At 42.5% G+C, this 23,083-nt stretch overlaps 2 protein-coding genes across 6 annotated transcripts in view; one reads left to right on the top strand and one right to left on the bottom strand.

Annotated features, from left to right (window-relative positions):
• The window catches only part of LOC106579797 (calmodulin-regulated spectrin-associated protein 1-B), a 41,812-nt gene extending 38,061 nt beyond the window's left edge, over positions 1-3,751 (bottom strand). The window contains exons 1-2 of the mRNA XM_014159983.3: positions 3,601-3,751; positions 2,457-2,617 (exon numbers count right to left, since the gene is read on the bottom strand). Coding sequence (XP_014015458.1) covers positions 2,457-2,616 — 160 coding nt within the window. The 5' untranslated portion in view covers position 2,617; positions 3,601-3,751. The remainder of the gene's footprint in view (positions 1-2,456; positions 2,618-3,600) is intronic.
• Positions 3,752-10,985: 7,234 nt separating this feature from the next.
• Positions 10,986-21,333, top strand: LOC106579794 (ubiquitin-associated domain-containing protein 1). 5 transcript variants are annotated; one of them, XM_014159980.3, is made up of 11 exons: positions 10,986-11,426; positions 11,806-11,926; positions 12,189-12,262; positions 12,482-12,586; positions 12,817-12,861; positions 12,962-13,064; positions 16,295-16,403; positions 16,637-16,910; positions 17,198-17,284; positions 17,763-17,901; positions 18,037-21,333. In XM_014159980.3, the coding sequence occupies exons 1-11, from the start codon at positions 11,289-11,291 to the stop codon at positions 18,150-18,152; spliced, it is 1,311 nt and encodes a 436-aa protein (XP_014015455.1). In that variant the 5' UTR covers positions 10,986-11,288; the 3' UTR covers positions 18,153-21,333. The 5 variants fall into 5 exon arrangements, with proteins under 5 accessions (XP_014015455.1, XP_014015454.1, XP_014015456.1 ...); XM_014159979.3 differs by having other exon boundaries at positions 12,479-12,586; XM_014159981.3 differs by lacking the exon at positions 12,817-12,861 and having other exon boundaries at positions 12,479-12,586.
• The last annotated feature ends 1,750 nt before the right edge of the window (positions 21,334-23,083 follow it).

Raw genomic sequence — 23,083 nt, 5'->3', positions numbered from 1 at the left:
TCATCGGCAGACTCAACAGCCTTGGTTTCTCAAATGATTGCCTCGCCTGGTTCACCAACTACTTCTCTGATAGAGTTCAGTGTGGCAAATCGGAGGGCCCGTGGTCCGGGCCTCTGGCAGTCTCTGGGGGTGCCACAGGGTTCAATTCTTGGGCCGACTCTTCTCTGTATACATCAATAATGTCGCTCTTGCTGCTGATGAGTCTCTGATCCACCTCTACGCAGACACCATTCTGTATACTTCTGGCCCTTCTTTGGACACTGTTAACAACCCTCCAGATGAGCTTCAATGCCATTCAACTCACCTTCAGTGGCCTCCAACTGCTCTTAAATACAAGTAAAATTAAATGCATGCTCTTCAACCGATCGCTGCCTGCACCTGCCCAGCATCACTACTCTGGACGGTTCTGACTTAGAATAAGTGGACAACTACAAATACCTAGGTGTCTGGTTAGACTGTAAACTCTCTTTCCAGACTCACATCAAACATCTCCAATCCAAAGTTAAATCTAGAATTGGTTTCCTATTTTGCAATAAAGCATCTTTCACTCATGCTGCCAAACATACCCTCGTGAAACTGTCCATCCTACCGATCCTCGACGATGTCATTTACAAAATAGCCTCCAATACCCTACTCAATAAATTGGATGCAGTCTATCACAGTGCCATTGTTTTGTCACCAAAGCCCCATATACTACCCACCACTGCGACCTGTATGCTCTCGTTGGCTGGCCCTCGCTTCATACTTGTCGCCAAACCCACTGGCTCCAGGTCATCTACAAGACCCTGCTAGGTAAAGTTCCCCCTTAGCTCGGTGGTCACCATAGCAACACCCACCTGTAGCACGCGCTCCAGCAGGTATATCTCTCTGGTCATCCCCAAAGCCAATTCCTCCCTCAGCCGCCTCGCCTTCCAGTTCTCTGCTGCCAATGACTGGAACGAACTACAAAAATCTCTGAAACTGGAAACACTCATCTCCCTCACTAGCTTTAAGCACCAGCTGTCAGAGCAGCTCACAGATCACTGCACCTGTACATAGCCCATCTATAATTCAGCCCAAACAACTACCTCTTCCCCTACTGTATTTATTTAGCTCCTTTGCACCCCATTATTTCTATTTCTACTTTGCACTTTCTTCCACTGCAAATCTACCATTCCAGTGTTTCACTCGCTATATTGTATTTACTTCGCCACCATGGCCTTTTTTGCCTTTACCTCCCTTATCTCACCTCATTTGCTCACTTTGTATAGACTTATTTTTCTACTATATTATTGACTATGTTTGTTGTACTCTGTGTAACTCTGTGTTGTTGTATGTGTCAAACTGCTTTGCTTTATCTTGGCCAGGTCGCAATTGTAAATGAGAACTTGTTCTCAACTTGCCTACCTGGTTAAATAAATAATTGTTGTTCTAAGGGTCGCTACCTGGCCTAGCTTTGATATTGAAGGCCTGTGGCTTTGGATCCATGCAGAAGACATGCTAAGATGTTGTGGAGGAGCCAGCTGGCAATGCTTGTGGCACTGTGGTGTGATGTGTAATTCATTCCACATATCCTCCAGTTAATTATGCAGGTGGGGATAAGTGATGCGTTACAGAAGTGGTAATCTTGCAATACAAAAATCAAGAAACATAAAATACTTTGACTGTTTTGCTCTGAAGAACCTAGAACATTTTAGAAAATAGAGTAACTTTTAACAAAGGTCCAGGTAATTGTTTGGTCTAATGATGTTGTTGACATCATTACAGCTAAATATAGGTGAAATAAAATAAAAAATAAAACAGCAAGTCAGCAACATTGTCACTCTTGATAAGAGTGACAAGGACTGATATCGTTCTCTGCATTTGCCATGACATGTTGAATCTGACAGAGTCAGGGGATTTATTCAGCAGTTCTCCTGTGAGTCCAGTCTCACTGTAGTGCAAAAGGCCACTGCACAAAAACAATCAGATCACATACAGGGACACAGTCAGTTCTGCACACAAAGTATTTTGATGGATAATAACTGAGAAAATCTAGACAATACATTCCATTCGGCTTGGTTCTGCCATCAAGGCCTGTTCCAAGAAGGGCTCATTAGGCCAAGCCCAACTGCAGAGTGTTCGTCTGAGGTGTGGATGAACACAAAGACACATTTCCTGTCTAACAACATTTGGGCCCAACCCTGCCACTAGATGGGGCAACTGTGTCTTCCTTGAGAAGTGTTGTGTTTCTTTGTCATTAAAAACCTACATACATCTCCATAATGCTTTGGATCACAGCAGAAGGTAAAATCCTGAAGTATCTGTGTGAGAATAGTAAAGGGCTAATACTTGCACCAAAGCATTGGAGTTGTGTAGCTATGTGACAGGTGATTATTTTGGACCTTTTTAAAACCTATGTCGTTGTCCCTCTCTGTGTGTGTGTGTGTGTGTGTGTGTGTGTGTGTGTGTGTGTGTGTGAGAGAGAGAGAACTTACCAATGCTGTATGCCTTGGCGAACAGCCATCGCAGGTTGGCGTCTATTTTTGCTCTGGCTGAGTCGTACATTTCCAAAGGAACAATCTCTATTGTCCCTTCACCAGCTGAATCCATGTTTCTTCGGGTGCCATCCCAACCACCACACAGATCCACATCCATCCTTACAAACACATGTCACAGAAATGTATAGTATGAAACATACAAATCAAATTCTATTTGTCACATGCGCCGAATACAACAGGTGTAGACCTTACAGTGAAATGCTTACTTACAAGCCCTTAACCTGTCAACGCAGTTAAGAAAAACACACAATACAATAAATAAAAAATAACAAATAATTAAAGAGTTGCAGTAGAATAATAATAGCGAGGCTATATACAGGGGGTACGGGTACAGTGTCAATGTGCGGGGGCGCCGGTTAGTCGAGATAATAGGTACATGTAACTAGAGTTATTAAAGTGACTATACTAAATAACTATAGTCATTTCATTCGAGTATTACGTTAGTTACTAGCGAGCCACTGAGGAATTGTTAACTAACCAGCTAACTAACCCACAAGTGAAAATGGAAGAACAACTTAGCTAGCTAGTCCGGTTCATGCTTGCATGTTAGCTAACTTAGCATTGGGCACCCATTCATTAGACAGGTGGCTAACTTTAGCTAGCTAGCTGACAAACTGGATTGTTTCGTTGAATCTGGGTTGTACAACATTTACAAAATAGCCTTACTGGCCAAGTTAGAAAGCACCTTGGCCAACACAGACTTAAGTTAGCTGTTTTTATCCAGTTAGCTGGCTAGTCAGCTAGTCAAGTGCAGCTGTATGCTAGGTTACAATAACTGGATGAATCAAACTGACATTCACTAACTTAAAAATACATGAAAAAAAACACTATGTAACGTAAATCAACCCTTTAGATCAGTCAGTATAAAATAGGTAACATAAGGACTTTCTTATGCAATTGCCCTAGCAAAGCCCAAGCACCACATCGTAGCAGCAGCGAGATGAACGAACGGTCTCCTCCCCAGCAACAAAACCCAATTTGCGGCCTGTGTCTGACAACCGCGCCACGGGAAACCCAGGATAAACGTTTACTACCAATGCCAGACAGAAATGTACAGAGTTTACGAAATATAGTAACGTACCTGATTATTCCCGCTTTATCTTTCAATTTGATGACTCATTTTAGGTCGAAGAATTTAACGTATTAGTGAGAAGCACCTTATGTACCTCCGTATCCGCGCTTTCCCATAAATCGAATTATCTGTCTGTCCGTTAGCATAAGTAGCTAACCACTGCGCCTGCGCGGATGCTAATACTATCATGCAACCACATCATTGACCCCAACATACACACAACGCAGAGCAAGATTTAAAGTAACCATTCATTCAAAAAGAAGGGCGTAAGAAGGTATATGAAACAATGTTAGATGTTTGTTTGCAAAAATTCATCAGAAATGAACCAGCCCATGTGTCCATACCGTAACAACTTGCTCTCTTTTGAGAGGAGTCTTTAGAAATTAAATGAAACAGTTTAATTAAAAAAACGATGCATTTGTTAATAAGTACTTCGCTTTGATGTCAATCAATCAATCAATTAGGTGGCCTGTTGAAAAAAAAAATGATAAAGTAAAAGGTGATTGCCTCAGTGTGGAAAAATCTCCCTCTTGTGGTGGTGCTTTTAGTTTTAGGATTTCACAGCTGATTGAGTTTGAAACTACAAGGTGAAAGCTAGAATCCTTAATTGAAGCAATAACTAAGCAGTCTCCCAGCCTCTGTTTTGGTATAAAGCTACCGGATGGGCCTGGATAAATGTAACCACTCTCAAATTCATAGATAGAGCTATGGATGCACGTATGGGGCTGCGCTGGAGCGGGTCGAGAGCTTCAAGTTCCTCGGTGTCCACATCACAAAGGAATTAACATGGTCCACAGACACCCACACAGTTGTGAGGAGGGCACGACATCGCCTATTCCCTCTCATGAGTCTGAAAAGATTTGGCATGTGCCCTCAGATCCTGAAAGTTCTACAGCTGCACAATTGAGAGCATCTTGACTGGCTGCATCACCACTTGGTACAGCAACTGCAATGCATCCGACCGCAAGGTGTTACAGTGGGTAGTGACTACGACCCAGTACATCACTGGGGCCGAGCTGCTTGCTATCCAGGACCTCTATACCAGGCGATGTCAGAGGAAGGGCCAAAAAATTGTCAAAGCCATATACTGTTCTCTCTGCAACCGCACGGCAAGCAATACCGATGCACCAAGTCTGGAACCAAAAGGACCTTGAACAGCTTCTACCCCCAAGCCATAAGATTGCTAAACAAGGCTGCTAAATAGCTAACCAAGTGGCTACCCGGACTACCTGCATTGAACCTTTTTTTTAACTAACTATCTTGCACTGACACAATGCACACACACTGGACTCTACCCACACACTCACACGTACAGTGCTTAAACTGATATCTCAACACACACATAAACACACACACACACACAAAAACACACACAGACACACACAGACACACACACACACACACACACACACACACACACACAGTGGTGGAAAACGACCTAGTTGTCATACTTGAGTAAATGTAAAGATACCTTAATAGAAAATACCTTAAGTCACCCAGTAAAATCCTACTTGAGTAAAAGTCTAAAAGTATTTGGTTTTAAATATACTTAAGTATTAAAAGTAAATGTAATTGCTAAAATATACTTAAGTACATCATTCAAATTCCTTATATTAAGCAAACCAGACTGCACCATTTTCTTGTTTTTTTTTTCATTCACGGATAGCCAGAGGCACGCTCCAACACTCAGACATAATTGACAAACGAAGCATGTGTTTAGTGAGTCTGCCAGGTGAGAGGCAGTAGGGATGACCAGGAGCATTCTCTTGATAGATAAATGTGTGAATTAGACCATTTCCTGTCCTGCTAAGCATTCAAATCAAATCAAATCAAATGTATTTATCACATACACATGGTTAGCAGGTGTTAATGCAAGTGTAGCGAAATGCTTGTGCTTCTAGTTCCGACCATGCAGTAATATCTAACAAGTAATATAACCTAACAATTTCACAACAACTACCTTATACACACAAGTGTAAAGGAATGAATACGAATATGTACATGAAAATATATAAATGAGTGATGGCCGAACGGCATAATCAAGATGCAGTTGATAGTATAGAGTACAGTATATACATATGAGATGAGCAATGCAGGGCATGAAAACATTATATGAAGTGACATTGTTTAAAGTGGCTAGTGATACATTACATCAAGATGGCAAGATGCAGTAGATGGTATAGCGTACAGAATATACATATGAGATGAGCAATGTAGGGTATGAGAACATTATATAAAGTGGCATTGTTTAAAGTGGCTAGTGATACATTTAATTACATCAGATGGCAAGATGCAGTAGATTGTATAGCGTATAGTATATACATAAGAGATGAGTAATGTAGGGTAAGTAAATATTATATAAAATAAAGTGGCTAGTGATAATTTATTACATCAATTTTACCATTATTAAAGTGGGTGGAGGTGAGTCAGTATGTTGGCAGCAGCCACTCAATGTTAGTGATGGCTGTTTAACAGTCTGATGGCCTTGAGATAGAAGCTGTTTTTCAGTCTCTCGGTGCCCGCTTTGATGCACCTGTACTGATCTCGCCTTCTGGATGATAGTGGGGTGAACAGGCAGTGGCTCGGTTGGTTGTTTTCCTTGATGATCTTTTTGGGCTTCCTGTGACATCGGGTGGTGTAGGTGTCCTGGAGGGCAGGTAGTTTACACCCCCGGTGATGCGTTGTGCAGACCTCACTACCCTCTGGAGAGCCTTCTGGTTATGGGCGGAGCAGCTGCCGTAACAGGCAGTGATACAGCCCGACAGGATGCTCTCGATTGTGCATCTTTAAAAGTTTGTGAGTGTTTTTGGTGACATGCCGAATTTCTTCAGCCTCCTGAGGTTGAAGAGGCGCTGCTGCGCCTTCTTCACCACGTTGTCTGTGTGGGTGGACCATTTCAGTTTGTCCGTGATGTGTACGCCGAGGAACTTAAAACTCTCCACCCTCTCCACTACTGTCCCGTCAATGTAGATAGGGGGCTGCTCCCTCTGCTGTTTCCATTCAAAATGTAATTTGTACTTTTGGGTTTCAGGGAAAAAGTATGGAGTAAAAAGTACATCATTTTCCTTAGGAATGTAGTGAAGTAAAAGTAAAAATTGTCAAAAATATAAATAGTAAAGTAAAGTACAGATACCCCAAAAAACAACTTAACCAGTACTTTCAAGTATTGTTACTTAAGTACTTTACACCACTGAACACACACACACACCACACACACACACACACACACACACACACACACTTTCACACTCACAACATAAGATGCTGCTTGTGCTACAGCTCAGTCTTGTCACTTTGCCCCTACCTGTATGTACATAGCTACCTCAATTACCTTGTACCCCTGCACATTGACTCAGTACTGGTACTTCCTGTATAAAGACGTTATTTTTACTTGTTATTGTTATTCACTTTGTATTTATTCCTTGTATCACTATTTCTATTTTATCTTTATCTTTAACTCTGCATTGTTGGAAAAGGACCCGTAAGTAAGCATTTCACTGTTAGTCTACACCTGTTGTTTACGAAGCATTTGACAAATAACATTTGATTTGATTTGAAGGACTGACCATCCATGATATCCAAATTATAGTTTTAACCATGTTTTGATGCAATAAAGTGTTTGTTTACATTTACATTGTTTATAAAAACAAGAAAAACAAGCGTATATTTTAAAATTCAAATCCTCAAAGCAAATTGTATTTGTCAGATGCGCCGAATACAACAGGTGTAGACATCACCGTGAACTGCTTACCTAAGAGCCCTTAAGAACATTGCAGAGTTAAAAAGTAAGAAAAATGTGGAAATAGTAACACAATAAAATAACAATAACAAGATTATATACAAGGAGGAGTACTGGTACTGAGTCAAAGTGCTCTGGTACGAGGTAATTGAGGTAATAAACTCAGCAAAAAAATAAACTTCCTTTTTCAGGACCCTATCTTTCAAAGATAATTTGTAAAAATCCAAATAACTTCACAGATCTTCATTGTAAAGGGTTTAAACATTGTTTCCCATGCTTGTTCAATGAACCATAAACAATTAATGAACATGCATCTGTGGAACGGTTGTTAAGACACTAAGCTTACAGACAGTAGGCAATTAAGGTCACAGTTATGAAAACTTAGGACACTAAAGAGGCCTTTCTACTGACTCTGAAAAACACCAAAAGAAAGATGCCCAGGGTCCTTGCTCATCTGCGTGAACATGCCTTTGGCATGCTGCAAGGAGACATGAGGACTGCAGATGTGGCCAATAAATTGCAGTGTCCGTACTGTGAGAAGCCTAAGACAGCGCTACAGGGAGACAGGACGGACAGCTGATCATCCTCGCAGTGGCAGACCACGTGTAACAACACCTGCACAGGATCGTTACATCCAAACATCACACCTGCGGGACAGGGACAGGATGGCAACAACAACTGCCGAGTTACACCAGGAATGCACAATCCCTCCATCAGTGCTCAGACGGTCCCCAATAGGCTGAGAGAGGCTGGACTGAGGGCTTGCAGGCCTGTTGTAAGGCAGGTCCTCACCAGTTATCACCGGCAACAACGTCACCTATGGGCACAAACCCATCGTCGCTGGACCAGACAGGACTGGCAAAAAGTGCTCTTCACTGACGAGTCGCGGTTTTGTCTCACCAGGGGTGATGGTTGGATTTGCGTTTATCGTCGAAGGAATGAGCGTTATACCGAGGCCTGTACTCTGGAGCGGGATCGATTTGGAGGTGGAGGGTCTGTCATGGTCTGGAGCGTTGTGTCACAGCATCATCGGACTGAGCTTATTGTCATTGCAGGCAATCTCAACGCTGTGCATTACAGGGAAGACATCCTCCTCCCTCATTTGGTACCCTTCCTGCAGGCTCATCCTGACATGACCCTCCAGCATGACAATGCCACCAGCCATACTGCTCGTTCTGCGTGTGATTTCCTGCAAGACAGGAATGTCAGTGTTCTGCCATGGCCAGCGAAGAGCCAAGATCTCAATCCCATAAGGCATGTTTGGGACCTGTTGGATTGGAGGGTGAGGGCTAGGGCCATTCCCACCAGAAATGTCAGGGAACTTGCAGGTGCCTTGGTGGAAGAGTGGGGTAACATCTCACAGCAAGAATTGGCAAATCTGGTGCAGTCCATGAGGAGGAGATGCACTGCAATACTTAATGTAGCTGGTGGCCACACCAGATACTGACTGTTACTTTAGATTTTGACCCCCCCCCCCCCCTTTGTTCAGGGACACATTACTCAATTTCTGGTTGTCACATGTCTGTGGAACAGTTTATGTCTCAGTTGTTGAATCTTGTTATGTTCATACAAATATTTACACATGTTTAGTTTGCTGAAAATAAACGCAGTTGACAGTGAGATGATGTTTCTTTTTTTGCTGAGTTTATGTACATATGCCCAAGGAAGCGAAGGTAACCTGCCTAAGTGATTACCACCGGTAGCACTCACGTTGGTAGCCATGAAGTGCTTTTAAAGTCTGGTCATGGCTCACATCAACACCATCATCCCGGAAACCCTAGACCCACTCCAATTTGCATACTGCCCCAACAGATCCACAGATGACGCATTCTCAATCTCACTCCACTCTGCCCTTTCCCACCTGGACAAAAGGAACACCTATGTGAGAATGCTGTTCATTGACTACAGCTCAGCGTTCAACACCATAGCGCCCACGAAGCTCATAACTAAGCTAAGGACCATGGGACTAAACACCTCCCTTTGCAACTGGATCCTGGACTTCCTGACAGGCCGACCCCAGGTGGTAAGGGTAGGTAACAACACATCTGCACGCTGATCCTCAACACTGGGGCCCCTCAGGGGTGCATGCTTAGTCCCCCACTGTACTCCCTCTTCACCCACGACTGCATGGCCAAACACGACTCTGACACCATAATTAAGTTAGCTGACGACACAACATTGGTAGGCCTGATCACCGACAACGATGAGACAGCCTATAGTGAGGAGGTCAGAGACCTGACAGTGTGGTACCAGGACAACAACCTTTCCCTCAATGTGAGCATGACAAAGGAGCTGATCGTGGACTACAGGAAAAGGCAGGGCGAACAGGCCCCCATTAACATCGACGTGGCTGTAGCATACCAAGACAGTACCAAGACATACCAAGACAGTCGTGAAGAGGGCACAACAACACATTTTCCCCTTAGGAGATTGAAAACATTTGGCATGGGTCCCGAGATCCTCAAAACGTTCTACAGCTGCAACATCGAGAGCATCCTGACCGGTTGCATCACTGTCTGGTGTAACCGATGTGAAATGGCTAGTTAGTTAGCGGTGTGCGCGCTAATAGCGTTTCAATCGGTGACGTCACTCGCTCTGAGACCCGAAGTGGTTTTTGTGGCGCGATGGGTAACGATGCTTCGTGGTGTCAGTTGTTGATGTGTGCAAGGGTCCCTGGTTCGAGCCCAGGTTGGGGCGAAGAGAGGGACGAAACCTACACTGTTACACTGGTATGTGCAACTGCTCAGCATCTGACCGTAAGGCGCTACAGAGGGTAGTGCGTACGGCCCAGTACATCACTGGGGCCAAGCTTCCTACCATCCAGGACCTATTAAAATTTACTAGGTGGTGTCAGAGGAACGCCCAAAAAATTGTCAAAGGCTCCAGTCACCCAAGTCATAGACTGTTCTCTCTGCTAACACACGGCAAGCGGTACCGGAGTGCCAAGTCCAGGACCAAAAGGCTCCTTAACAGCTTCTACCCCCAAAACTGCAGAACAATTAATAAAGTGGCCACCCGGACTATTTAAATTGACCCCCCCCACTTTGTTTTTACACTGCTTCTGTTTATTATCTATGCATTGTCATTTTACCCAAACCTACATGTACAAAATAACTTGACTAATCTGTACCCCTGCACATTGACTTGTACCGGAACCCCCTGTATATAGCCTCATTATTGTATTTACTAGTTTATTTATTAAATATTTTCTTAACTCTTTCTTGAACTGTATTGTTGGTTAAGGGCTTGTAAGTAAGCATTTCACTGTAAGGTCTACACATATTCGGAGCATGTGACAAATTAAATTTGATTTGATTTGATGCAGGTAGAGGTAAAAGTGACTAGGCAATCAGGATAGATAATAAACAGATGAGCAGCAGCCAATGTGTGTATTTGTGTGAGTATGTATGTGCATAGAGCCAGTGCAAGAGAGTCAGTGCAAATAAAAAGGGGGTCAATGAAAATTGTCAGTGTAGCCATTGGATTTTTGGGATTCTCATTGCCGGGTTCAACAGTTGAACTAAGCTCATAAGGCATTTATAAGTTATATTCTTAAAGAATTAATGGTTAGAAATGTATAAGTCCAAAAAAGGATATTGCAAACAAGGATTTAAGACGTAACGTAACTACAACTCCCACTATGCACAGGGCCAACACTGCGTTTCCTGGGTTCAGAGGTCAATCGTTACCAACAAAATATGGTCTTCGGCTGGCTGCTCGACTCTTCAAGGAAAGTAAACAAATATTTTTAGCGAAATAACGTCAGTAGACTGCTATCGCGTTAAATTACGACCAGACTGTCTGAAAATGGTCTGAAAATCAAAAGTGCAGGCGTTTGCACTGTTGTCGCTGGTTCTCGAAGACGCCAGTTAGCGCCATAACGTTAGCAAGCTAGCCGTAACAGCAAGCCAACATCACTGGACTGGCAGCTATCTAGCTACACACCAAGGCTACAGCTATGTTTGTGCAAGAAGAGAAGATATTCGCCGGAAAAATATTAAAAATTCATATTTGTACAATGGAGGGTACGGAGTGGTTGGAAGAAGTTACAGAGGATACCACTATTGAAAAACTCAAAGAGAAGTGCTTGAAACATGTATGTTTGTGTGTTTATTTTCCTGCTTGCTCATTGGTGTTTGCCCGGGGTGAAATTGTAGCTGTTTGCAGGCCCCGTTGAAATTGTCAGTGGTTCCGTATTTATAGTAACTGGGTAGACACTGCTATTTATAATTTAGCAAGTTGGCTCGCAAGCTGTCTAGCCTCTAAACCTGCAAACTAGGCACAATGCTCCTAGTGTAATGCAGAAATAATTGGTACCTTTCGAAATTAGTCTGGCTATTGATGTAGGTCTATCTACCCTATACATGACCAATTACAAACTGCTTATGACACTGTAGCTAGTATTTTTACCAGGGTAAAAGTACTGGTACTTGTTCCTGCCTGTGGGATAATGTTGGGTTTTAATTGTTTTTCAGTATGTACATGGAAGTCTTGAAGACCCCAAAACACTCACACACCACAAACTTGTCCATGCTGCTACAGAGAGGATCCTCATGGAAACAAAAACAGTTTCAGATGAAAATTTAAAAGATAAAGGTAATTGTATGGATGTCACAAAGTTGTCTCAATGTTTCCATTTTCACCACAAACATTTAGTGATTGTTATTTGTTTATTTGGCTCCCTATTAGCTTTTGCAGAAGCAGCAGCTACTGTTCCTGGGGTCCACACACATGACAAGCAACAAAACACTGATACACTGATAGACAAGGACAGTCACACAAAGTAAAAATATAACGATATACAATCAATACAACAACAAAAATTGTGCTAGGAAGTTAGTGATTCCTTCGGTTTTAGATGTTCTTCTACTGATAAAGAAGAGACCACCGCCACCCCCTCCGAAAATGGCGGATATATCTGCAGAGGAAAAGGTAAAACTGATTTATTTACTCTCGTTTAATTGTATTGGTTTGTGGGTTATCTAACTCAGTGCTGAAACTAAATAGGCACTGATCATCAGACTGAAATGTTTAATGGATTGCTAATATGGATAGAACCATGGACAAGTAATTCAACAAACTTCTTACATCTAACTATTTGTACTGTCTGGGATTATTGTCCGTGTGTGATTCCTCCTTGTCTGTCAGAAGAAGCAAGATAACAAGGCTCCAGATAAGGAAGCTATCCTGAAGGCCACCGCTGGCCTGTCCACCCGCCACACTGACCGCACTGTCACCCAGCACAACATCAGAGACGTATGTACAGTAGGATTGAACACCATTGTAAATAACCTGGTTGAATGCATGGTTCAAAGCACTGGAGGAGTGTTCCACTGACTATTGTACTGAAATTCAACTAGTCCTGAATTTCATGGGTCTGCACAATATTCAGAGGCAGGTTAAAATGAGTGAAGTTTGTCATATTAAACCTGTTTTAAATTTCTGATGCTAAGATTTAATGTTTATGTAACCCTTTATTTAATTAGGAAATCCCATTGAGGTCAGAAGACCTCATTCCCACAGGAGACCTGGCAAGTTGATAATGCTCTCAATGTTATGGCATGAACCTCAGTCCAAAAAATAGAGTATTAATTATTGTTTATGTGTGCATGTGTGTACATTTTCCTTCAGTTTCAGACGGAGCTTAGGAAAATCCTTGTCTCTCTCATTGAAGTGGCCCAGAAGCTTCTCGCCTTGAATCCTGATGCTGTGGAGCTCTTCAAAAAGGCCAATGGTACAACATGCAGACGCTGTTACACTCCACGCCTTCACAACTGCCTTGGCTGACTGATTAGGGAATATATATATATATATATATATCACACACACACACAGTTGAAGTCGGAAGTTTACAAATACTAAGGTTTGAGTCATTAACTCGTTTTTCAACCAATCCACAAATTTCTTGTGAACAAACTATAGTTTTGGCAAGTCAGTTAGGACATCTGCTTCGTGCATGACACAATACATTTTTCCAACAATTATTTACAGACACAATATTTCACTTATAATTCACTGTATCACAATTCCAGTGGGTCAGAAGTTTACATACACTAAGTTGACTGTGCCTTTAAACAGCTTGGACAATTCCAGAAAATGTCATGGCTTTAGAAGCTTCTGATAGCCTAATTGACATCATTTGAGTCAATTGTAGGTGTACCTGTGGATGTATTTCAAGGCCTACCTTCAAACTCGGTGCCTCTTTCCTTGACATCATGGGAAAATCCAAAGAAATCAGCCAAGACCTCAGAAAAAAAGTCTGAGTTCTTGGGAGCAATTTCCAAACGCCTGAAGGTACCGCGTTCATCTGTACAAACAATAGTACGCTAGTATAAACACCATGGGACCACGCAGCCGTCATACCGCTCAGGAAGGAGACGCGTTCTGTCTCCTAGAGATGAACGTACTTTGGTGCGAGAAGTGCAAATCAATCCCAGAACAACAGCAAAGGACCTTGTGAAGATGCTGGAGGAAACGGGTACAAAAGTATCTATATCCACAGTAAAACGAGTCCAATTATATCGACATAACCTGAAAGGCCGCTCAGCAAGGAAGAAGCCACCGCTCCAAAACCGCCATAAAAAAGCCAGACTATGGTTTGCAACTGCACATGGGGACCAAGATTGTACTTTTTGGAGAAATGTCCTCTGGTCTGATGAAACAAAAATAGAACTGTTTGACCATAATGACAATCGTTATGTTTGGAGGAAAAAGGGGGATGCTTGCAAGCCAAAGAACACTATCCCAACCGTGAAGCACGGGGGTGGCAGCATCATGTTGTGGGGGTGCTTTGCTGCAGGAGGGACTGGTGTACTTCACAAAATAGGTGGCATCATGAGGAAGACATCTCAAGATATCAGTCAGTAAGTTAAAGCTTAGTTGCAAATGGGTCTTCCAAATGGACAATGACCCCAAGCACACTTCCAAAGTTGTCAAAATGGCTTAAGGACAACAAAGTCAAGGTATTGGAGTGGCCATCACAAAGCCCTGACCTCATCTACAGAAAATTTGTGGGCAGACCTGAAAAAGTGTGTGCGAGCAAGGATGCCTACAAACCTGACTCAGTTACACCAGCTCTGTCAGGAGGAATGGGCCAAAATTCACCCAATTAATTGTGGGAAGCTTGTGGAAGGCTCTCTGAAACGTTTGACCCAAGTTAAACAATTTAAAGGCAATGCTGCCAAATACTAATTGAGTGTATGTAAACTTCTTACCCACTGGGAATGTGATGAAAGAAAAATAAAAGCTGAAATAAATAATTATCTCTACTATTATTCTGACATTTCACATTCTTAAAATAATGCGGTGATCCTAACTGACCTAAGACAGGGAATTTTTACTAGGATTAAATGTCAGGAATTGTGAAAAACTGAGGTCTATGTAAACTTCTGACTTCAACTGTGTATATGTATGTGTGTGTATATGTATATTGTGTATGTGTGTGTATATTGTGTGTGTGTGTGTGTATATATATATATATATATACACACACACATACATACTTTTGGTCATGTAATACACACCCGTGTGTATGTGGACACCTGCTCGTTGAACATCTCATTCCAAAATCATGGGCAATAATATGGAGTTGCCCCCCCCCCCCCCCCCCTTTGCTGCTATAACAGTCTCCATGCTTCTGGCAAGGTTTTCCACTGGATGTTGCAACATTGCTGCTGGGACTTTCTCCATTCAGCCACAAGAGCGTTCGTGAGGTCAGGCGCTGATGTTGGGCGATTATGCCTGGCTCGCATTCAGCGTTCCAATTCATCCCAAATGTTTTCGATGGAGTTAAGGTCAGGGCTCTGTGCAGGCCAGTCAAGTTCTTCCACACTGATCTCAACAAACCATTTCTTTATGGACCTCGCTTTGTGCACGGGGGCGTTGTCATGCTTAAACAGGAAAGGGCCTTCCCCAACCTGTTGCCACAAAGTTGGAAGCACAGAATCGTCTAGAATGTCATTGTATGCTGTAGCGTTAAGATTTCCCTTCACTGGAACTAAGGGGCCTAGCCCAAACCATGAAAAACAGCCCCAGACCATTATTCCTCCTCCACTAAACTGTACAGTTGGCACTATGCATCGGGGCAAGTAGTGTTCTCCTGGCATCCGCCAAACCCAGATTCATCCGTCAAACTGCCAGATGTTGAAGCGTGATTCATCACTCCAGAGAACGTGTTTCCACTGCTTCAGAGTACAATGGCGTACACCAATCCAGCCGGCGGTTGCCATTGCGCATGGTGATCTCAGGCTTGTGTGCGGCTGCTCGGCCATGGAAACACATTTCATGAAGTTTCCTATGAACAGTTATTGTGCTGACATTGTTTCCAGAGGCAGTTTGGAACTCTGTAGTGAGTGTTGCAACCGAGAACATGATTTTTCTCACTATGCGCTTCAGCACTCTGCGGTCCTGTTCTGTGAGATTGGGTGGCCTACCGCTTCGCGGCTGAGCCATTGCTGCTCATAAATGTTTCCACTTCACAATAACAGCGCTTACAGTTGACCGGGGCAGCTCTAGCAGGGCAGAAATTTGAGGAACTGACTTGTTGGAAAGGTGGCACCCTATGACGGTGCCACGTTGAAAGTCACTGAGCTCTTCATTAAAGCCATTCTACTGCCAATGTTTGTCAATGGAGATTGCATGGCTGTGTGCTCGATGTTATACACCTGTCAGCAACGGGTGTGGCTGAAATAGCCGAATCCACTAATTTTGAAGGGGTGTTCACATACTTTTGTATATAAAGAGTATATATTGTTACTTTTGAATGACACTAACAAAGGCTGAAACATTTGTCTATCTACCTACCCCCAAATTAAATAAATACTAAAAAGAGAACTTGAATCTCCTTTTTGAGTGCGGACCAGCAACACAATTTTGAAATACTGACCGAGGCTATTCATGAGTGACAACTGTATTATACTATTATTCCAGTTCACTAACAATGTGTGTCTGTGTGTGATTTGTCAGCCATGCTGGATGAGGATGATGAGGACCGGGTGGATGAGACGGCCCTTCAGCAGCTGACTGAGATGGGTTTCCCTGAGAGCAGAGCCATCAAAGCTCTCAGACTCAATCAGTGAGTCACAATCAATTATACTTAGTAGCAGCAGGAGTCAGACTCTACATCAGAATTACTGACACAACGAGTGTAGTCTTACATCCATGTTACTGGTCAGTGGTCATCAGTGAAGTGTATACAGATTCACCAGTTGTTTGAATCACAAGAGAGCCATATCTGAACTGAAGAGTGTGAAACGACAGAAACTACAGTTTTAACCATGCCCCTCCTTCACTGCCTCCATCCTGCAGCATGTCGGTGACCCAGGCCATGGAGTGGCTGATTGAGCACGTAGATGACCCCACGGTGGACACACCCCTGCCTGGCCAGGACACCCCAGGAGCAGTAGGGGCCACAGCACCCCCCCTGGTCCATTCTATCTCGGCCTCCGCCTTCCGTCCCAGCCTCCTCTGCACCCTCTCCCAGACCAGCACAGACGACGCTGCCACCGGAGCCAGGCAGGACGAGCTTACTGAGATCTTCAAGAGAATCCGAAGGAAAAGAGAGTTCAGGGCCGACTCACGGGTGAGTGTCACTGTGGGTCCCAATGGCCTGGCCTGGGATGTACCAAGCTAATACTGATACATGTAGCTAGCTTACACACAGTGTTTGTAATGTGATGCCGTTCAGTTATGGACTCGGTTGCTGTGTTGTGATTATTGGACTCATTGTGTGATAAAACTCTATTGATCATATTGTTACAAAAGCTTGATAGAATAATGACAAATGTCTTGTGGAATGAAAGTATTGACTATATAAACTGTTAACTCACACAGATGAATGAGTAGACTCTTTGCTGTCTAACTCTGCAGGCAGTCATTGCTTTAATGGAGATGGGTTTCGATGAGAAGGAGGTGGTCGATGCTCTGAGAGTCAACAACAACCAACAGGATGCTGCGGTAAGTTTAAAGGGATACTTCCCCTGAGTCAGATGAACTCGTGGATACCATTTTTATGTCTGTCCAGTATGAAGGAAGTTGGAGGGAGTTTCGAGAGCCAATGCTAACTACCATTAGCGCAATGCCTGGAAGTATAGGTATCTGCTAGCATGAAGTATATGACACTTAGAAGATACAGAGTGCTCCTGAAAGACCTATCTATATGATGCATTTGTCTTGTATTCAATGAGACATTCTATATGCAGAATAAATTAATTTATACAAGCGGAAGGAATGATTTAACTGCTTTTCATACCCTTTGGCCATGTTGTCATTGGGATCGAGACCTGATTCTCTATTGACCATCCTAGTTTCAGAGAAGTTGACTAACTGACCTAAACATCTTGTTGTCCCTCTGTGTGAGTAAGTGTTTGCTGATTGGTTAACGTGTTTGCGGAGTGAGTGGCTGCTGATTGGTTAACGTGTTGTCATCCTGCAGTGTGAGTGGCTGCTGGGGGACAGGAAGCCGTCTCCAGAGGACCTGGATAAGGGCATCGACACCAACAGTCCTCTGTTCCAGGCCATCCTGGAGAACCCCGTGGTCCAGCTGGGCCTCACCAACCCCAAAACACTGCTGGGTAGGAATGACCGCTGTTACACACAAACACAAGTGGCTTTTTAATGTGTGTTAGCATTTGATTATGTTTTCTGTTGTGTGTACTGTAGGGTCACACAGCAGGTTAGCCTCTAAAACCCTTGTTGGCTTTATGCAGCGTTTGAGGACATGTTGGAGAACCCTCTGAATAGCACCCAGTGGATGAACGACCCTGAGACTGGGCCTGTCATGCTGCAGATCTCCAGAATCTTCCAGACACTCAACCGCACGTAGACACTGCACAAACCGTGCGTGTGTGTGCGTGCGTGCGTGTGTGTGTGTGTGTGTGTGTGTGTGTGTGTGTGTGCGCGCGTGTGTGTGCGCGTGCGTGTGTGTGTGTGCACGGCTGTGACGAGTATTGTTTTTGCCTTGAAAAGTCAAAGCCGGAGAAGATGTGTAAGAGTTTAGAAGACGGAGATGTGACAGATATATCTATTTATACCACAGAAAATAGAACAATGTTAACATGGACATGATTATAAAAATTATTATAAAAATTGTTGTTTTTTTACATTTTAATAAGAACAATTTATCGTTAAGACCTACATGATTTATTTAAAATAATTTATCCATGTACAGAAAAAATGACCATCAGGCATCAAAACAATGTTTACACTTTAAAATCAGCTTTTGTATGTTTTGCGATATTTAAATATCAATTACAGTTTCATTTGTTTCCTTAAATTGCTACATTTCATCAAAGGCGAATGACTTCAGGGCAAGCAGTCCGTGTCATTTGGTTGAAGACAGGTCTGCATGTGAACATGCACCCTAACAGTTGTATGTCGAGGGAACCAGGATTCAGTACTAGCCAGGGGTGTATTCAAAAGGTTGAAACTTTCAGAATGTTGCATATGGTCCCGTGTGGCACCATCTGCAACATTCCCACAGGGTAACAGTATGAACATGTATGCCCTCACTACTGTAAGTCCCTCTGGATAAGAGCGTCTAATAAATGACTTAAAGGTAGATAGAAATACATCATTTAGAACATGCATTCTTCTTTGTCAGAGAGAGAATCCATCATGTCAGTTCTATATGTTACATTTCTATCTGAACGTTTTGTTCCTGTTCACCTTTCTGAATGATTAAGCCCCAGGTGATGTTAGAGAGGTCAACGGTTGTGCTTATCACTGTCAGTAGAGGTACAGGGGTGTATTCAGTAGGAAGCAAACACAAGCAAATGGATTGAAACAGGAAAGGGCCTATCTGAATTTGTCCAATAGAAATTCTAATTTTCATTGTGAAATGTTTTACTACACTGACACTAATGAATGCACCCCAGGTGGATGTGGGTGGTCAGACACTTTATCTCTCACTCTGTTCAACCTTGGGAACCTACTGCCTGCTGTGAGTCACTACTCAGATGTGGAAAAGTAAAGGACATTTTCTTTGTGCTTCTCCCAAATATTTATTTAACTGCTACATTTTTTGTTGTTGCCTATTTTAGCAAAGTGTAGTATTATAAGCTGTCTTTTTAGTGTCTGTGAAGTCAAGTCTGTGTAAAAGTGGTCTTTGGTCCTGCTTTATCTCGAGACCTATGTATAAATTCTCAATGTGCTCTGATTCTGCGCCTGTTCTCAATACTCTTACCACAGCTCACTGCAGCAGGCAAAATATTACTCCTGGAACTCCTGAGAAATACATTTTCTGCCAATGAGTGGAATGGTTGGCCTGAGTGCCAGTCTGTTTGTGCTATCATGCCAACTCATTGTCACTGATTGTGTCAAACCATATTTGGCTTGACAATGAGCAATGGCGCTGACAAGAGCAACAACAGATCTGGGACCAGAATACAGTATGATAGGTTTCAGGGGAAATTGAGGCTTGATCCACGAACATCACATAAATGATTTAAAGGTAATCGTTTGAGTGATGTGAAGGTGTATCATTCCTTCCTGCAATGAAGCAAACTAGGTATCAACATGTAAGCCAATGCATTGAAGAATTTTACATGCAGTGGTATACTGAGCTCAGTAAAACGGCTAGTCTAGTGGTGGGCCGTTGTACTTTTGAGAGCAAAGTAGATGTGAGCTGTTTAACCAAAACATGAACTTATTATTGACTGTGAGAGGACTTGCCTTGTCACCAGACAGACCAGTTCAAACTATAATACAGTAACTTGTTGTGCAATAGCTAGAATCTATAGATGGACTTGAGTTTTGTAGACCTGTTAGAATACATATTTGATTGTAGTGTTAGGAATGTGTGAAATGCAATGGGTTAGTGAGGCTGTATGTTTATTCTATATCCTTTGACAGTAATTTATAATAACAATAAGTGACTTCCCAGAAACACTAGTACTGCTTTTGTTACATATGATTCAATATGACTGATTTATGGGGCTCTTAGTGTGCTTCCCAAATGCACCACGTTCCCTAAATAACGCACTAGTATTGACCAGAGCCCTGTGGGTCCTGGTCAAAAGTAGTGCACTATTAGGGATTAAGGTGCCATTTGGGACGAAGACCTTGTTTTCATTGTGAATTTCATCTAAAAGAAGAACATGAAGGATGCATGGTGTGTTTTGCCAAGCTTTGAGTGTTTTATTCAATATTTGAATTGTAGTGTTGTGACTTTGCTCAGGGAGGCTGTTTTTTTCTAGCTATGCCACTATGAGGCAAATCTCTACTCCTGTTGTGCAAAAATTTGACTTAAGGCTTTAACTGATCCATGAAAACCTGGCTTATTGAACAGAGCGTCACTAAGTATGGTTTGGTAAAATGCAATATTTGACAATTATTTAAATGTTTTTTAATGAAGTATTTGCTTGAATTGTGTTTATTTATATTTTAGCCAAACTAGTTACTTGATCTTATTAATATTACTATTTAGAGAATCTGAAATTTGCACTTCAAGTTATTGAATTACAATTTCTTTACAAAATAGATCTATACACATTTTCTGAAAATACGTTTTTCACTAGCAGGTCACGGATCTGTCGAGCAATGTAGCATTTTTGAATGTTCAAAGCATTTGTATAGATGGAGGAGGAGAAGACTACATTGGCAGCCTTTCTGTATACAGGTCTAGGATGCTGTGGCAAAGTTTTCTATCATGGCAAGTGTTATTTGTTTTAACAACATGGACCGTTTTTGGTTTTTCATAGTAATCCAATATCAAATCATGTATTTCCCAACTGTAGAGACTGAATGGTAGAAGACTCTAGGTACAAACATGAGCCATCAGGAGCTGAAAGGCTAGATTGGTCTTTGATCAGTGCTTAAAGGGTATTTTTAGAGTGTGAGAGTCATCTTGGCAGTTGGATTGTTTGTACTGGGTTTCCATACTATACTGTCCGGTATTAACAACCTATGCAATATACTCTCTCATTCTGTTAAACCGACTAGCCTCGCCCTCGGGGCTACTGTCATTCAAATCACCATTACATTAAAAGCATTTCTGTTGCTGTTTTCTTTTGAATCCTGTGCTTTGTTTACCTGAAATGGGGGGAACGTTTAATCTCCCTTAGATAGTGTGGACCTGTTAACGAGAGAGAGAGAGAGAGAATCATAGGTACTCAATGCATTTCATACCGAAAAGACTGTGTTTTTTTCTAGATGTGAAACAATCTATAGCCTGGATGCCATTCTGTTCTAGCATTAGCCAGCCCAGACTATGCTGCAGGTTATCTAATGTTGAAACATATTGACATTTTTACTATGGCACCACTAATAGCATTTATTAAGCAAAGTATCTGACATCACTGTCCTGTGCTGCTTAATGTGTCTTCACTAAAGCAGTGTTCTCAGGTTGCATGTTGTGTGCAGTACTGACACCTGACAGTTCTGTTGATTAGGGAACAGCACTGACACCTGATAGTTCTGTTGATTAAGTAAAAGCACTCAAACACCACTGTTCTGTTGTCTATTGATTAGGTAACAGCACTGGCACCTGACCGTTCTGTTGATTGGATAACAGCACTGACACCTGACAAGTAGCACAGGTACTTGGTATATGGTATTTGTCTGGTCATTAACTTACTCCTCTCAGTTTGCCCAACTCTTGTCTTGCAGTTGGTCCCAATATGCTCCCTACACCTTTGGTCCTAACCAGTACGTGGATCTGGCCTCAGCATGTTTGCAGATACGTAAGGAGTAGGCAATATGGTGGGAGCTCCACCAGTACTACACTGGTTATGCCTGTCCAGACCGTTTCAGATCTGCAAGCATCAAAGGTTAGGGCAATCAGCAGTTGCTGCATCCATTTTTGGACTTAGAAGTTGATATGTACCCATTGATTCTTGAATAATATAATTCATAAATGCCTCATGAGCTTAGATGAACTGTCATACCCCATCAGAACCAAAATATAAGCTTGTTTTACACCAGTGTTTGTAAACAATGAACATTTAAACAAACACTATATAGCCTCAAAACGTTGTTAAAACTATGATTTTGATATCATGTATGATCAGTCCTAACATTCTCCAGCCCCATCCCTCAGCTTTTTACCTGAACCAGCAGTGGGGAGGCCACTTTGTTATTGTGTCTACTGCTGATTGCAGCTTTAAGGCTAAGTTCAATGAACGTAGCCTTAAGATGCTTTTGGGAAACCGGGACCTGATCTAGTTTCTCACTCCAGGTCATATTCATGTGAATAGCACTTCTCACCTGTGGAAAATGTGAAAAGCTTTGTAACATCACTTCTCAAATGTAGTACCAATTAAAGGCTTTTGAATTTAACTGACGTGAGAGAGGTCACATTTTGTGTTTCATTGTCTTCTGAAATACAACAGCATCTTTACAGTTCCTTTCCATCCTGTCAAGGAAGGAGGCTACTTGAGTCCATTTCGGATAGATGCTACTGTTCCATAAGGTGCTGTGACCTTGCTTTGTTGGACTGGGTGGCTTGAAGCCGGAAAAGCCTAGCAGTTAGTGTCTGAGTGAATTGGAGACTACTTACTTTACAATCCTGCCCACCAGTTCACGTGTGACTCACTCTCAGAAAGCACCACTAGAGGACACTATTGGTCAATGGTTCAGCATTATACAACACAGGGCTCATGTTGACAAAGAAAAAGTTAGAACAACATATTTCCTCCACCACGTTTCATTAGTTTTGGTTTGAAGGCACCAGCAAGACCAATGCAGTGTGTTTATTGTCTTTGTCTGTGTTGCTGGAGAGACGGTGTTGATGCGGGTTCAGCTACATCACTAAGGAGG

Source organism: Salmo salar, chromosome 20, assembly GCF_965601325.2.
Source record: "Salmo salar chromosome 20, fSalSal1, whole genome shotgun sequence".
In the NCBI taxonomy this organism is placed as follows: domain Eukaryota; kingdom Metazoa; phylum Chordata; class Actinopteri; order Salmoniformes; family Salmonidae; genus Salmo; species Salmo salar.
The sequence above is the reverse complement of the archived record's forward strand: the minus strand, read 5'-3'. Positions and strand labels throughout refer to the sequence as shown.